The sequence below is a fragment of the Ictidomys tridecemlineatus genome, chromosome 12, assembly GCF_052094955.1.
Source record: "Ictidomys tridecemlineatus isolate mIctTri1 chromosome 12, mIctTri1.hap1, whole genome shotgun sequence".
NCBI classification, from domain to species: domain Eukaryota; kingdom Metazoa; phylum Chordata; class Mammalia; order Rodentia; family Sciuridae; genus Ictidomys; species Ictidomys tridecemlineatus.
The window spans coordinates 41,651,260-41,667,782 of NC_135488.1; the positions used below are offsets into that span (position 1 = coordinate 41,651,260).

General features: G+C 43.7%; 1 protein-coding gene across 3 annotated transcripts in view; it reads left to right on the forward strand.

The window, feature by feature from the left end:
• The window catches only part of Tgfbrap1 (transforming growth factor beta receptor associated protein 1), a 71,800-nt gene that overhangs the window by 29,881 nt on the left and 25,396 nt on the right, over positions 1-16,523 (forward strand). For all 3 annotated transcript variants that reach the window (XM_005340025.5, XM_078028728.1, XM_078028727.1), the window contains exons 3-4: positions 3,977-4,171; positions 6,744-6,898. In XM_005340025.5, the coding sequence (XP_005340082.1) occupies positions 3,977-4,171; positions 6,744-6,898 (350 nt within the window). The remainder of the gene's footprint in view (positions 1-3,976; positions 4,172-6,743; positions 6,899-16,523) is intronic.

Below are 16,523 nucleotides of genomic sequence, written 5' to 3' on the forward strand. Positions count from 1 at the left end.
TCACTCTTGTTTCAATTTGCATATCCTATATGTGTAAGGTAAAGCATTTTTCATGTTTAAAATTTCAATGAAGTTCATTTCATTGGGTGGGATTTATCTATTCTTTTTTGTTTAATGTCTTTTTTTTTTTCTTAGTGCTGGGGATTGAACCTGGGACCTCACACATGCTAAGCACAGGCTGTACCACTGAGTCACACATTCCTAGCCCCAAATTCTCTATTATCCACTAGCTTCTTTTTTTTTTTTTAGGAAAAAATATATTTTTAGTGTATTTAAAATAACTAATCTGCTATATAAGTTTCAAATATTTGTTTCGAATATTTTTAAATGCAAAGATTTTTTATATATAATCTAATCCATCAACCTTTTCAGTTACTGCTTCTTGATTTTGAGTCATAGTTAGGAATGCTGCCCCATCTTCAAGGTTCTAGACAAATTCACTTTTCTGCTAGTACTTGTATAGTCTCATGTCTTCCTATATGAAGAACAGATTCAGTTTTGTATTTTTCTTTTGGCTATCCACTTAGCTCAACCAACTGAAGGGTCTATCTTCTCACTAGCTTGGGTGACTTTTGACATTTCCAACTGCCCTTCAGTCTGTGTCTGGATTTTCTGTTTTGTTCATCTATCCTCTTAACTGTTGCTGGACCAGCACCTAACTGCTTTAGTTATAAAGGCTTTACAGTGAAAATATTTCACTCCAGCACCCTTTGATTGTTGTAGTGTTAAAATTAAGGAAAATGAGGTTGCATTTACCCCCAACTTTACTCTGTCTTGACTACCTTTAGCATCATGCTAAATGAACCATCCTTCTTGCAATTGCTGCTAATATTAGCAAATTGAAAGGTCAGTTATAAGGTCTCTTACACATACCCTGTATATTTGTAGGTTGTATATACAGCACAGCCATCACCAGCATCGTTACATGTCTTCAGAGACTAATAATGCTGAATGTAAATAACCTTTCAGCATAAAAGCATCTGTATTCATTTTATCTGCTGCCTTTCTCCCTGACTATAACTTGTAAGCACTCGTATGTTGTGAGAAATTGCTCTTAACTTTTTGCAAAGCAATACTTTGCTGAATTTTCATAATACAATTGATTATGGTAATTTTCACTGTATCACTTGGTGATGCTTCTTAAAAAAGGCAAATATTGCAGCCACTGCTCACCCCATGTGGGCTGCTCTCCTTTCAGCTTAGACAAGGGGGTGAACTGAAACTTAGAGGGGTGCATAGCAGAAAAGAATGTTTTTAAAAGGTGTAATGCCCAGTGGCTCAGGAGGCTGAGGCAGGAGGATGGCGAGTTCAAAGCTGGACTCAGCGAAATCGAGGCACTAAGCAACTCAGTGAGACCCTGTCTGTAAATAAAATACAAAATAAGGCTGAGGATGTGACTCAGTGGTTGAGTGCCCCTGAGTTCAATCCCCGCTACTCCCCAAAAGAGGTGTGCTGTTTGCAAATTAGCTGTGTTTGCCTGTTGATTGCGCCGCTGCTCCTTCACTGCTATAGAAACATATACTTCATCGCCCACTTTGCAAGAATAGAACGGGCTGGTGGGTGTTAGTAACAGTGGCCTCTCTTCCCAAATGGCTCAGCAGACACTTCTCTCTCTTGGTTTGGCTCCCCACTTGCCTGGTACGGCTCTGTTTTTTTGTTCTGGTGGAATCTTTGCTTTGTGTTTTGTGTGGCAGCCTGTGTTCTTGACCTCTGGTTTCTACCTTTTTTGTGTCAAGAACATTAGTCTGGGCCCCTGTACCTCTGCACTGCATAATCCTGTTCAGACTTTGTCCAGCCTTAGCAAAGTGTCTGTAGTGACCCTGTTTTAATTTCAGGCTGAGGCTGGACAACAGTATTGTTGTCCATGTGACCATGGGCATTATGCTGAGCAGAGCTTGGTTATGTGACCCCCCAAGTTAGCAGAAACCTCACAATTGCTCCATGCTCATCCCTTCAGCATTTTGCATTTTGCCAAAGGCTTGGGTGAGGATGGCATCACAGTGCCAGTGCCCGTGAGTTTCTTCTTTCCTGTTTTGCTTCTCTTCAGCTGACTATTTCCAAATAGGCAGAGAATTGGAGATAGTGCTCACCTCTCTTTTCCTCCCATGCCCAGTCTTTATTTCAGACTCTTCAGACGTTCTGTAGCTTTGTGCATCATGTTTATTCCTTCAGGAATTGTGGGTGCTGCTTTGAATATTTTGGTGTTACTGTTTGCTTTGGTCTGAATGCGTGGCTTCAAGCGGGTCCGTGAGTTAGAGGCTCAGTGGACTATTGGGAGGTGGTGGAACCTTCAGGAATGGAGCCTCCTCAGGTCACAGGGGGCGGGCCCTTAAAGGGGATTGTGGGACCTGGTTCCTGTTCTTCCTGGACCTCTGGCTTTGCTTCCTGGCTCACGAGGTGAGTGGTTGGCTCTCTTCGAAGTGTGCTGCCTCACCAGAGGCCAGGACAATGGGGCTGCTTCATCTTGGACTAGATTCCCAAAATCTAGCCAAATAAATCTTTTCTCTTTAGAAGTTATTTGCCTCATTGTAGTTGGAAAGCTGGCTAATATACTATTGTTGGACAATTCAAACTTTAATTACGCCTCTCAGTTACCATAAGACTTTGGAAATGCCAAGCTCCATGACTTCAGTTCTATGTATTATCCCACCACTGGGACAAAACCAGATGACCTTATTTATCAGGCTTTACCTTTTGGACGTTGGTCATCTTGATGTGATTTTTCTTCTGTGTTTCCCTTGAGCTTGTGTGGACCTCTTACCTGCTCAGTATAGCTTTTAACTCTGGCACATAACAAGCAGTGCTCTTAGCAGCCTGAGGCCGGGCCTGATTCTGCTGTACGGAAACGTTACCTCTTATGTCATTTGTGTTCTACTCTGGCTTTCATGTGCTTCATGGAAAAAGTAGTTCCCATTTGGAGAAACACTAGAACTCTGGTCTCCCCAGAAGTCTCTGGCAGGCAGTTCCACAAGGCCGAAACACTGCCTTCTGGTCAGCTCTGTTCACGTTCCCACGTTTCCCTGCAGACCAGCCCAGTGCTGCTCATTCACGAGGCTCACGGCCCCTCAGAGGCCTGGTCTGCCCTCCCACTTCTCTCTTGCCTCCCAGAGAATGAGTTGCCACATCGCCTGGATCTACCTCTGAAGGTTTTCCTGTCCCTTCTTCTTTGAACCCCATCTCCGCTGCCTCACTCTCTCATATACTAGAAGCCCTTGGTCTGCTGCAGCAGTGTATAGCAACAGCATGCTCTCTTCAAAGACATTTTATGGCAAGGACCTTGAAGAGTGCACTTGAAATGGATTGACTCTACTTAGCGGAGGTGTTCATGTTGGTCAACCCCAATATTAATGCCTTATGTGCAAACTAGATTGACTTCATTTAATATGGAAGTTATTGTTGGCAAACACTTAACAGCAGTCTGGCTTGAATTGCAAGACTGGTTCTGCCTCTGTATACATTATTATAGAGTAGACTACACACTGAAATAAAGGAACAGAACCAATTATCAAAAATTAGGCCTCCACTCTGAGCAAGGCCATTTCCTGCTAGAATACCTAGTAGAGTGCCTGGCGCATAGTAGGTGTTGAATGGACATACCAGGAAGAGCTCAAACAGACACACAAGCCAGCTGGAGGACCGGATGTGGGAGAAAGCTTAGAAAGCATCCTACATTGTTTGAAAAGTAACTTTTTCCCGCCTGGGAATATGTGCCTTATAAATATGCCTGTAGGTTCATTGGAAACTTTTTTTAATCTCATTTTTAATTGAAAGTAGATAAGGTGATTCTCGTCAAAAAAATTAAGTCCTGCAGGGTTCTTTGCACGTGTAGTGTATTATATTATTTTGTCTTTCTTGAAATAGAAGAGCACGCAGGAAAACAGGGGGTGGATATTCTGCGTTCAGACGTGGCTATAGGGAGAAAAGATACCATAGTTAACATGAAAATCCAGCCACCCCTTTCTCCTTGTTTTTACAGGCATGTTTGCCACCGTCGCAGGGATATCCCAGCGTGCTCCCGTGCACTGGGCGGAGAATGTCATTGGGGCAGCTGTTTGCTTCCCATATGTCATAGCGCTCGATGACGAGTTCATCACAGTCCACAGCATGTTGGATCAACAGCAGAAACAGACCCTGCCCTTTAAGGAAGGCCACATCCTACAGGACTTTGAAGGTACCTGTTGAAGTCTTAGAGTTATGTATCAAATCCTTTTTTTTTTTTTTGGTGGGAAGAGGTTGTCACTATGTAGAGTCTATGTGACAGTCTATCTTCTTTATAAAACTGAGTAACTGTATGATATTAAAGTATTATTTTAGTATACTTAAAAATTTCTGGTGATTTTTGCTTCGTTCCTGGTTATATAAATACAAATGACTTTGCAAAAACAAACAAAAAACACCTTTTTGATGTTTTTTTTTTTGGTAAATGTGTCCAGGGCCCTGGGGACATGGGCCTCAATCTGGGCATAGGAGAAACACAAAGGACTGTAACACAGCGCTCTCGCTGCAGGGAGTGCAAGGTTGAGATTTCAGGCAACGGCCAGAGGAGTCTGAGAGTCCGACAGACTTGGAATAAGGCTCATTGGGTGAGCAAAAGAGGAGGCCCTGCCTGGAGATCTCAGGGAGGGCTTCATGAAGGGAAGGGATTTGAGCCAGACCTTTAAGGATGGGAAGGAGCTGGCCAAGCAGATGCGGTGTGAAGGCCCTTCCAGGAGACAAAAGACCTGTGCAGATCTGTGCAAGAGGGAATGGGGAGGGACCAGGGACCCAGGCCCGTCAAGCTCCGCACCGTGGCAGCACTGCATTGTGTAGGTGGAGGGGTGAGTGAGCTGAGGCCGCAGCAGACAGGGGCGATCAGGGAGCCACCTCATCTTGTGCACCAGTTTAGAGATTTGTTTCACCTTTTCTCAGTTTTTATTTTAAACACTTGCAAGCATACAGGAAAGTTGAAAGAGAAACAAGGTGAACTCCCATAAACCCTTCACCTAGATTCAGTACTTGTTAATGTTTGGTTAATTGTTTGAAAGTAAGAGGAGGATGTCATGACATTTAACGCTGAAGTAGGTCAGTAGGCATCTCCTAAGAGCACGGGCATCTTCCTCCAATGCCACATGCCATGTTCATAGCCAAGAACATGAGCATTGACTGTGTGGTACCATCCGACATCCCCCCTATTCAGATTTCCCTACTCGTCCTAAGAACTTTCTTTATTATATTTTCTTCAAACACAGGAACTATTCTAGATTTTGTATTGTGTTTGCCAGTTAAGAATCTTAGTTCACCAAACAATGCCCTCCCTGTATCTTAGCTGCAGGGGACATAAACAATATGAAAGAGTCCCCAGTACAAAGCCGCTCACATTCTAGGTGGAGGACTGAAATGTGACCTGGAGTAGAATATAAGGCATCCCTTGGTATCTTTGGGGACTGGTTCCAGGACTCCTCTTGAATCCAGAATCCAGAAATGCTCAGGTCCCTTATACAAAATGGTCTAGTGTTTGCATAGAACCTATACTCATCCTCCGACATAATTTAAATAATCTCTAGATTACTTACAACTTCTGATACACTGTAAATGCCATGGGAATAGTTGTTCTTTTTATATTTGAGGGATGAAGACAAAAAAGTCTGTACATATTTAGTAAAGGTGCATCCCTCCCCCATTATTTCCCTCCCTGGCTGGTTTATCCATGGATGCGTGACCTGTGGATACAGGTACCATTTGTGTAGCAGTGTCGTGAGGCTTTGTGCATTGAGTGGTAGAGGTGGGTACAGGGAACTATGGACATACAAGAGACTGCTGTAACCCACCTGGTGTGGGGACAAAGGAAGGCTTCCTGGAAAAAATGACACCAAGCAGGGAAGGGACAGCATCTGCTAAGAGCTTGAAAGAAACCACTTTAGTCAGAATACAGAAGGCAGTGGGACTGGGGTTGTAGCTCAGTGGTAGATCACTTGCCTTGCATGCTTGAGGTATAGGGTTCGAATCTCAGCACCACATAAAAATAAATAAAGAAAACAGAAGACAAAACAGAAAGACCCATTAACTACTTCTAGTACACAGGTAATGCTTGGATGAGAGTTTCTTGGGCAGGGAATCAAATTTAATTTGGAAGCACAATAGTAGGAGCTAGTCTTGGTCTGCAGTCCTGACTCTTCTGTGGGTGACCGGTGAAAGGTCTCCCAGTCCAGAAAGGACAACAGTGTTGGCCTTGGGTCAAGTGAACTGGCAGGAAGGTGGGGAAATGATGATATTAATGGCAAAAACTGGAGGTGTTTGGATGGAAGGTGAGCATGAAATATGAACTCATGGTTCAAAATGTTGTATTAACATCTTAGTTTTATATTAACTGACTTGGAAGGAAATTTTAATTAATCTTACATGAAATATATCATAATTATTACTGATAATGTTTCATGAAAGAGCTCTATAGCTTAATTTGACCCCATATGATGTTTTTCCTACACTGATTTTAAATTCACCAGCATTTTTTGATAGAAAAAGGCTAAACAGCAGATGTTATTCTTTGGAAATAGAGTATTAAGAGTTGACCCCTTTTGCACAATCATTAGTGTGGGCAGGAGAAAAGGGAATCATTATAATTTATAATTTCTGTAAGAATTCTATTGGAAAAACCGGTGAAATTGATTAACAAATCAGATAATGATCCATCTGAGGGAAAGCAATACATTTTCTCGCAGGTGGTGTTTTTTTTTCCTTCCCAACAATGTTCAATTTCTTCCCAGGAAGAGTGATTGTTGCCACAAGTAAAGGAGTTTACATCTTGGTTCCATTACCTCTGGAAAAACAAATACAGGATCTACTAGCAAACCGAAGAGTGGAGGAGGCTTTGGTTTTAGCAAAAGGAGCCCGGAGGAACATTCCGAAAGAAAAATTTCAGGTTTGTAATTAACTGGTCACAAGAAAGCATGCCCGTCAGCCACGAGTGAGGGAGCATTTGGATTCAACTCCTCGCCATCGGCCTTACTGTACACCAGACCGTACACTTGGCTTTCGTATCTGCTATTTAATTTTCTCCACATTTTGCACCTGTTCAGCGTACAGATCAGTGGAACAGCTCCACTAGGGCTGTGCAGCACTCAGATAATCAGGTTTTGAACTTCTGACTTAATTCCTCCTTCTTGATGCACTAAGTTGTATTCTTAACCGATCTAGTCTTCAGTGGAGCTTCCCAGAAGAATCAAGACCATAGTTCCTGTCAGCCAGAAGAGTGAGGTCGGTCTAACTGGGCTCTGATTTTAGACTTTGTGGAGCAGGTTGAAATAAAGTTGAGATTTCTGTCATCTATAGCAGTGCTTTGTTAGCCCTATTGTTAAAGTACTTACTTGAAGGAACCAACCTAGTTGATTTCCTTTGGAAATAACTTTTAATGCATTTAAGAAACATTAAATATAATGAGTTTGATAAATGTAATTGATAGATGTCAAGTTCCCTGGGAATTATTACTCGATCAGTTGTAGGGTGTTCGGGCCTACATATTTCAGAGTGATAAAATAATGGTGTGCATGCCCTTCATACAGTTATCCAAGTTGATTATTAAAAGTTCTCACGAATTAGTAGTGTTGGTCAGATTTCATACATGATCATGTTACAGCTGTGGAACAACATGGTATGCTGGGGTCGCAGCTGCTCCATGCAGGCAGAGGAAGCTTTTCAAAGTGAACACAGAACAGATGTGTCCTTTCCAGCTATGGGATTTGAAAATGGGGATACCTTTTCTCTGTGTAAGCACCATTGAGTTTTTCCGACTTTGTTCCCAACTTTTGTTTGAGACTCATCTGTTAGCATTCAGCAGGGGGCAGCAAAAGCAAGAAGAAGAAGCTGCTGTGTGTTCACGGGCTGTTACTGTGCTGGACACTTAGGTGATTTCGCCTCCACTTTGTGCTGTGCCAGTACTGGTGCCAGGAGGGCAGGATGCAGGGCGGCGGAGGCAGATCCCCAGGCTGCTGCTGCCTGTTGGCTCCTTCTGTCATCCCGTGGAGAGAGGCCATGTGTGCTGCTGTCTGGGCAGTGTTGGGGACCAGGGTGCACCAAGGTTTTCAGTGGCTTGAGGGGAGGTATCTACGGACGTACTTTTAAATGGGTAACGTTTTCTTACCAAACTTTTCAGTGTTCAGTGTTATATATCTGATTTTTGCTTTTTTGGTTTTCTCTACTCTTTTTACCATGAGTAGAGAGATACACAGACAGTGCCTCGTAAAATAATCAGTGTCTTGCTCTCGAGTCTGGTATCTCAGGGTGGTTTTTCCTTTCTCCCCTGTTCCCTGTCTTCTCCCTGGATGTCTCTGAAGTCGTACATGCAGCCCTAGAGATACCTCTTCAGCATTAGAGTGAATACAGCCTTTATTCTCAGTTCCTGTTGTTACTGTGGGTGTCCAGAACTTTCTCATATTTCCCCTGAATCCTGTCAACAGCCTCTTGCTTGTGTGTCTGTGGTCCACCCTGCCACCACCATGGGAGTGATCTTGCTCCATGGACCGAATCCTCTGCTTAATGTAATCAATGGGCAAGTCATTGGTAAAGTCCAAACCCTTGAATGCTCTATGACTTCATCTTCTGTGGTTCCCCTCACCCTGTGAAACACATGTCGAACCCCTATTTGGCCACCTCAAAAGGAGGAAGACAAAGAGAACAACTAGACAGCATTTTAAAATGTTGTTTATTTTATCCTCAGAAGTATTCAGCAATAACCAGTGTTTGTTTGATAGAGAAGCCCCACGTGCCTGGCAGCCAGGTCAGCCTGGCCTGTGGACACTCGGCTGTGAAGTCTGGGCCAGCCTCTCTGCAGCCCTCTTGCCTGGCTGGCCTGCACCTCCCCAGTTCCAGAATGTGCCATGCACTTCTTCACTTCCCCGTCTCCTGCTTCTTATTTCTCAGTGTCTTGCCGTTTTCCATGACCAGTGTGTACTTTTCTACTTGACAAAATCCTGTTTCAATACCTTGCACTAATCTGGCTTTGTCACTAAGCCTGCCCTTCCCTCCAGGCAGAGCTGAGAGCTCTTCCCTCCTCACTTCCACACGACAGATATGGTCTAAGCATCCCTAACTCTCAAATCCAAAATCCAAACTATTTTTAATGCCAGTGTAACACCACAAGTGGAAAATTCTGTACTCAACCTCATGTGTTGGCCCCATTTAAAATGTTGGTATACTAAAAATATTGTAGAAAATCGCCTTCAGGCTATGCGTATAAGGCATATGTGAAACATGAATGAATTTTATGTTTAGGCTTGGAATTGCCATCCCCAGAATAGCTCATTATGCGTATGCAAATATTCTGAAATCTGGACCAGTTCAAAATCTGAAACACTTCTGGTCCCGGGCATTTTGGGTAAGGGATACTTACCTGCATTGGTGTGTATCACACTGCCTGTCATTATTTATCAGTGTGCTCCTCAGCCACGCACCTTTCCTTCCCCATGAGCCTAGGTAGAGTCTTCCCTGGGAAGGAGTCAGTGAGTTCACAACTCAGAGCTTTGAGCTGATCTCCCAACAGAGCTGTGATGTAATGGAGCAGAGTTTTTGTATGAAATACAAACCAGAAAAGATAGTAAGACAATATTAACCCCAAAAAGACCTAAAGTTTTTCTTGAATGTGTGCATTTTCATGATTAGATGCAACTCATAGCTAGGTGCATTGTTTTTGTGATTTTGGAATGCTGGTGACCTAGTGCTGACTCCTAGGCTTGGAGAAGCCAGGGAAAGGCCTGGCAGAGAGGCAAAACTCTGACCTAGTGGGAGGGTCATCAGAAAGTTTAACTGTGGGACTCAGATTATAGGAATGTTTCTTCTCGAGAGTCAAAAGGGTCAGAGAGCGACTTAGAGTTGTAGGAAAGCAGGGCTTCGATTGTATTAAGCATGAGGATGCAATCTCTAAAGAGACGGTAAAGAGACATTGGTCTTTATGTAAGACAAAATTTCCTGATTTGCGCCACGTGATAGGGATGGTGCTTACAGTTAAGCTTGAGCTCTGTAGAGTTTTCTTTTCATCTCCTCTAAAAGGATTTCATATGTGTCTCCAAAAGCCAGGGTGTCCTGTTTAACTGTCACCCCTGTACCATCCTCCAGGCTACCCCGGGTCAGCACTGTGCACTTCTAGTGGTGGGACCTGCTCAGAGCCACATCACCCTACCCTAGTTGTCCTATGAATATTTTCGACTTGCATTTCTTTTTATCCTTAGGGAAAATCCACTAGACTGTATAGAACAAATACCCAATGGGAACTCTGTCAAAAAGGAGAAAACCAAAGGAGTTTGGTAAAATTGATACCATTAAGGTGACCATTAGAATAAAGAACACAAACACATCAAAAGAAGACAGAAAATGAAGGAAGAAGAAAGAGAAGGAAAGAGTAAGAGCTGGGGAGGGGAGAAGAAGTGCAAATAAAACAGAATCTGTAAAAAAACAGGGCAGGTAGAGAATAGGGGAAAGCAGAAAAAGAGAGATTTCTTTGAATATGCTTTATTTTGTCGTTTTGATACTGAGCTACATTAATAGTTCATAGAATTACAAAACAAATTAAAATTTAAAAAGCAATTCCTACAAAAGAAAAGGCAGGTGAAGGAAATGAACCTAGCTGTGCACATCAAAGTTGATGGCAGAATTGCCCGGGGACTACCCCAAGTCATTGGAAAGCAGCCTGAGCTTGCCTTGCGAGACCTTGGGTTTCCTTTTCGTAGTAGCTTTTAATGTGTGTGCTCCCTCTTTTCCTGGGCCCACCAGGTGCTCAACCTCCTCACCTTGGGAACCGGCCACTTGTCTTGCTTTTGGGTCTGTGAGTTCCTGGCTTCCTTCCAGGTCAGGACTTCTCAGATTGTGTCTCACCAGATACTTCAGCAGGGATGGTAACAGGTGCAGACTGCGAAGAGGCTCTGTTTTGGCAGGCTAATTAACTGGACTTGATAACTCAAGGTTTGCTCAGAGCCTTTTAGTATACCCATCCTGTGATCCTATTTTATGACATTTTTATCTTTCTGAAAATCTTAAAATATATAGGGGTTTAGGTAGGTCTGTGTGTATTTGTGTGTGTGTGTGTGTGCGCGCACATGTGTATCTACCAGTTTTGATATGAATCTCCGTGGTCGGTTCCACACCAGGTGTGGGCTGTCCTCTCGGAGCCGTTAGCCGGTTTGTAATGACTATGTTTGGTGGTTTGCCTTCTTGGGGCTACAGTCAGCGTTGGTGGGGAAGGCCGTGTCCATCAGCCCTGCAGACTGAATAATAATTATCTCTTGATAATCCCTCAGTGTCCACCGGGGATTGGTGCCAGGGCCCCAGTTCAGATACCAAATCCACGAATATTCAGGTTTTTTGATAAAATGGCTGTTGTTTGCACAGAATCTATACACATCCTCCTGGATACTTCAAATCATTTGTAGGGTTCCTTGTAATACCTAATTCAGTATAAAGGCAATGTAAATTATAATTAACAAGAAAAAACGTACATGTTCAGTACAGATGCATTTTTTTTTTTCTGAAACGTGTTTGGTCCACAGTTGGTTAAATCCGTAGATACAGAATCCTCAGATATGGAAGGCTGGCTGTGCTCCCTTGAGTGGGAGTGGGATCCAAATCTGATCCTATAAGTGGGCTTTTCTGCCCTCAAAAGAATCCATTTTTCAGTTGAAAACTCCTGGAATAGGTCTGGGTCGTCTTTGTCGTGAAATCCCTCAGGTCTAGTTCAGGTGACTTACAACCTCCCATCCCCAGCCCGTCCCAGGGTTAAGGAACCAGCGGTAGCTGGAAGGAGACAGGGCCTGCTAGAGCCATCGTGGTCCCTGTGTGTCTGCTCGTCCCCCAGCTCCTGGGTTTTCAGGAGCTGCTGCCACGGTCTCGCAGGGTCCTTGGGTTGTGGTTGTCCTTCTCGGAAAGCCCCTGTTGTCCAGTCCGAGTCCTCCCTTGGTCTGCTGGCTTCCTGCAGACTTACAAGGAAACATCTTCCTGCCTGCAGTGAGTGACCCCCGTGGGGCCCTGTCCTCGCCTCGCCACTCATTTCTGTTACATTGGGCCCCACGAGCAGGCGCAGCCGCCGGAGATGCTATGTCTTGGGAACTAGCACTTGTCACAGTGAAGAGGTCTTGCTGCCAGGGTGGGATCATTTCTGCTGCTCGTAGAAAGATTCCTATTAAAACATCCTGATTTTCTTCACCTCTTTCTCTTTCATGGGAAAAGGGTTTGTGCACCCCACTTCCCTCCAATACTCATAGATAACAATAGAATCAAGCAAGTGGTCTTGAAAGGATGATGGAAAAATTTAGATCCTGGCATTAGTTAGGAAAGCAAAGTGCAGGCCCAGCCTCAAGAGAGAGAGAACATTTATTAAGTGCTTACTGCATGCCAGGCCTTGTTGTGCACACTGGACACAGTGGGAGTCTTCCTCACCACAATTGTGAGGTGCACCCTGGTAAGATGCAGGTGCGGTGTGAGGGATGGAGGGGCTTGCCCAGAGCACAGAGCCGACAGAGGGCAGAGCCAGGACTCACACAAGGACTCACACCCCAGGGGGCTCCAGTCTGACCAGCAGGTCACCACAGAAATCAGAAACGTTTGGCTGCTATCAGGTTCACTAAAGAAAAAAAAAAAACCTCTGCTTGGAGAAGCTCTTTCTTTTTTTCTGGGGATGGTAGAGGTAAAATATACATAACATAAAATAGACCATGGCAACTGTTTTGAAGTGTGCATTTCAGTGGCATTAAGTGCATTCAGTGTTGTGTGGCCATCACCACTGTCCATCTGCAGGATATTTCATCTTCCCATGCTGCAACTCTATCCTCTTTAGGTACCGACTCCCCACCTCATCCCAGCACACACATGCCCAGCCCCAGCAGCCACCCTCTCCCTTCTGTCTATGTGTTTGCCTACTCTACATGCCTCATACGAGAGGAATCATACGGTATCTGTCTCTTTGAGTAGCCTGCATCTGAATGCCCTTCCTTTTTAAGACTGAGTAACATTCCATTAGTTCGAGAAGTTTCTGTTTTCTTTTTTTCTTTGTGGTGCTAGGGATTGATCCAGAGCCTCAGGCTTGCTAAGCATGTGCTCTACGACTAAGCTACACCCCAGGCAATGCATATTCATGAAGAGCCAAAGAACAAACTACACTTTGAATTTAGTGCTCCAAGAACTGTTTGCTTCAGAAGCTTTTGTGTGATATCCACCTTAGCCAGTGCAGTCTTGAACAGGCTTAGAAAACTTTACATTAGACTCTTCTGGCTTCACAAAATTTCCAATTCCCCAAATCACAAAAGTTAGAAATCTCCATTCATATGTGTGTGTGTGTGTATGTGTGTGTGTGTGCACATGCGCACATGTGTGCATGCGTGTGTGCATGCATATATAGAGACAGACACAGAGTCATTGTATGTATGTATGTATGTGGGTGTATATATATGTGTGTGTGTGCATGTGTGTGTATGTGTATATATATATATATACACATACACACACATACACATATCACTCAGAACTAACATGGATTTTAACTTCAATTTATACTCCCAGAATACACATGACCACTTTATCCTGACTTGAGTGTTGGGCCCCAACCTTGGGGCAGAGTAGATACTAAGTGTCTCCCCAGATGTCTGTTTGTCTGAAATATGCTCTACCTGGGGATTTTGATAACTTCCTAACTAAAGGATGAACTAATAACAAAAGAAGAAGAAGAGAGTCTTTGAGTTAGCTGTGGTGTTAGGAGATAAACAGACGTGCAAGGGATGCCTTCACCCTAGATATAAGCACCAGGGACATTGAAACAAAGGATGAGACAAAGAACAACATCACAGTCTACCTAAAACTTTCCCCGTCATTCCCATGTACTCACCCTTCCTGTCCTTTTCCCATGGTCATATATTTCACAACAGGTTTTGTAGTTGGTATCACCCGAGCAGAAAGCAAGAAGAGGTGTCAGACACGTGGAAATTACGCACCTTCAGAGAACCAAGAATTGGTTGTACTTGGTAAAGTTTCTAATCAGGCATTTGTAGGTAAAATTTGATATTGTTCTTTATATTGCCCTTCATTTCAGTGTCCATGGGGCCTAAATCCAAGATGAAAGAATATTTTTGCATGCTCCTTCCAAGTCTACATGTGTCATTCTCAGACTAGGATATAGAAAATAGCACTCTGTCTTAGTTGGTTTTCTTGCTCTAACAAAATACCTGAGACATGGTGATTTATAAGACTAGAATTTTATTTGGCTTACGGTTCTAGAGGCGTGGAAGAGCATGGCAGTAGCATTTGCTTGGCATGTGGTAGGCCTTCCTGGCTACATCCTAACATGGCAGAGGGCATCCCATGGTGGCAGAGCAAGTGCCACCTCAGGTCTCTTCCTCTTCTAATGCCAAATGAGGGCCTCACCCTCATGACCTCGCCTAATTCTAATTAATACCAAAAGACCTCAACTCTCAGTGCCGGCCACATGTGTACTTGGAAGTTAAGTCTTTCAACACAGGACCTTTCAGGGCACATTTGAACCATAGCACTCCTTATTTGTGGAGATTAGGAGTATCAGTAAAAGAAATCTCTGTTTTCCTTCAGGTAGTGGGAGAGTAGATGACATCTGAGTCCTACAGCCATAGGGAATGGATTGCCACTCAGCCCATGTCTCATTGACAAGCTCAGGTGGGATTGAGAATCCTTCCTGCTGCAGGAACGGCCTCCCTCATTTCTACTTTCAGCGATGGACCTGGCGTTCCCAGGCAACAGAACCCTGGCCTGCTATCTTGGCTGAGTGTTGGGAGGTATAATTAGGTCTGTCTTTAGGTCAGAAATAGCTGGTTAGGGGAAGAAAAATAAAAGCTGATGGAAAGAAGAGAATGTCTACTGAGGCCCGGGAGGAACTGTCGTCATACTTTTGAGAGCCCTGTGATACTAGTGAGCTGGGATGTAGCTCAGTGGTAGAACACTGACTTACTTTGCATGTGTGAGGCTCTGGGTTCCATCCCCAGCACTAAAGGAAAGTAAAATAAAATAAAACTGTAGTGAAAGTCCTTTTAAAGCTAATTTGAGAGAACAGCATTGTTCTAAAAAAGCAATAACAGGAAAGCATTGGCCTATAGAACCTGAAAGATCTGGCCTTGAATCATAGCTCAACCATTTATTACTTGAGTTACTTTGGCCTAAAATCTTAACATCTCTGAGCAGAATTTTCTTGTCTTCAAATCGGGGATGGTGAATGGCAGTGAGCAGAGTTTTGTGGAAATGGACCACATAGCCCTTCAGGTCCATAAGCTCTAAATGGCAGATTCAGCCAGTAGTATGGGGATGCTGAAGTGTGTGCCTTGGGTTGGGGAATTGATGGCTTGTGGAAGAGAGTGGTGGATCAGAAGGAGGAAGGATTAAGGTCAGAGAGAACAGTTAAGACAGAGCCAGGTCTTTAGCAGGGAGGACAAGGGCTGGACTACGGCTGACTGATGTGAGAAGAGAGTGTCTAGAAGTCATTTCAAACTGTGAGCACACAAAAATGAGAAGTTGGGCAATGACAGAGAGTGGGTGGGATTGATGCCCCAGGAAGGTTCTAGAAGCATGTATTGCTGTTGCTGCATGTTACAGGAGCAAAGGATCCTGTGGTAAAGGAAAGCAGTGTCACAGTGAATCAAATGGGTAACTGCACCTTGGCTGCAGGAACGCAGACTGCCGTGTCCTGTGGGTGGGGTGTCCCCAGGAGAGAATGCCTAGCATGTCCCTAGCTCTGGCTGAGAGAGCCCAGGCATCTGTGTGGTCATTAAACCTTGTGAGTATCCCAGGGATACTCTGGAAAGTGTGGATTTTGGAAGAGTGGGAGGGTGGGCAGCTAGCTCCTAGACTCCCAGAAACCCTGAGTTGTTCTGTCCACCTGAGCAGCCAGAGGCAGAAGCAATTATTGAGGTCCTGCTGGTTAATAACGAGGAGAAGATAAAGCCGTACAGTGAGGAAGGATTGGGGATTTATGGACACAGATCCATGAAAACACCTGTTAATCAAAAGTTTTCAGAGAAATAAATCAGGGGGCTGAGGGTGCAGCCTAGTGGTAGAATGCTTGCTAGCATGCATGAGGCCCTGGGTACCATCCCAGTACTAAAAAGAAAAAAAAAAGTTGCATGTGCACTGACCAAATGCAGACCCTTTTTTGTACATTATTTTATAAGCAATATGGCATAATAGCTATTTACATAGCATTTGCATTACATTTGGTATTATAAATAATTTAGAGATAATTTAGTGTACAGGAGGGTGTATAGGTTCTGTAGAAATACTGTGCCATTTTATATAAGGCATCCTTGCCTGTTGGTGTATGTAGGGGTCCCTCTGACTAATCCCTCTTGGGTACTGAAGGGTGACTGTGTATAAAATTTCATATATACCTTTTTCTCTAACTTATAACTTCCTATTTCTCTATAATGATAATCATTTAACTTGAGTTGTGGATTTGAAATTTAGGTTCCCCTTTCTTTCTTTCTTTCTTTCTTTTCTTTTTTTTTTTTTTTTTTTTTGGTACAATGCTGGGCTAGGCAAGTGCTCTACCA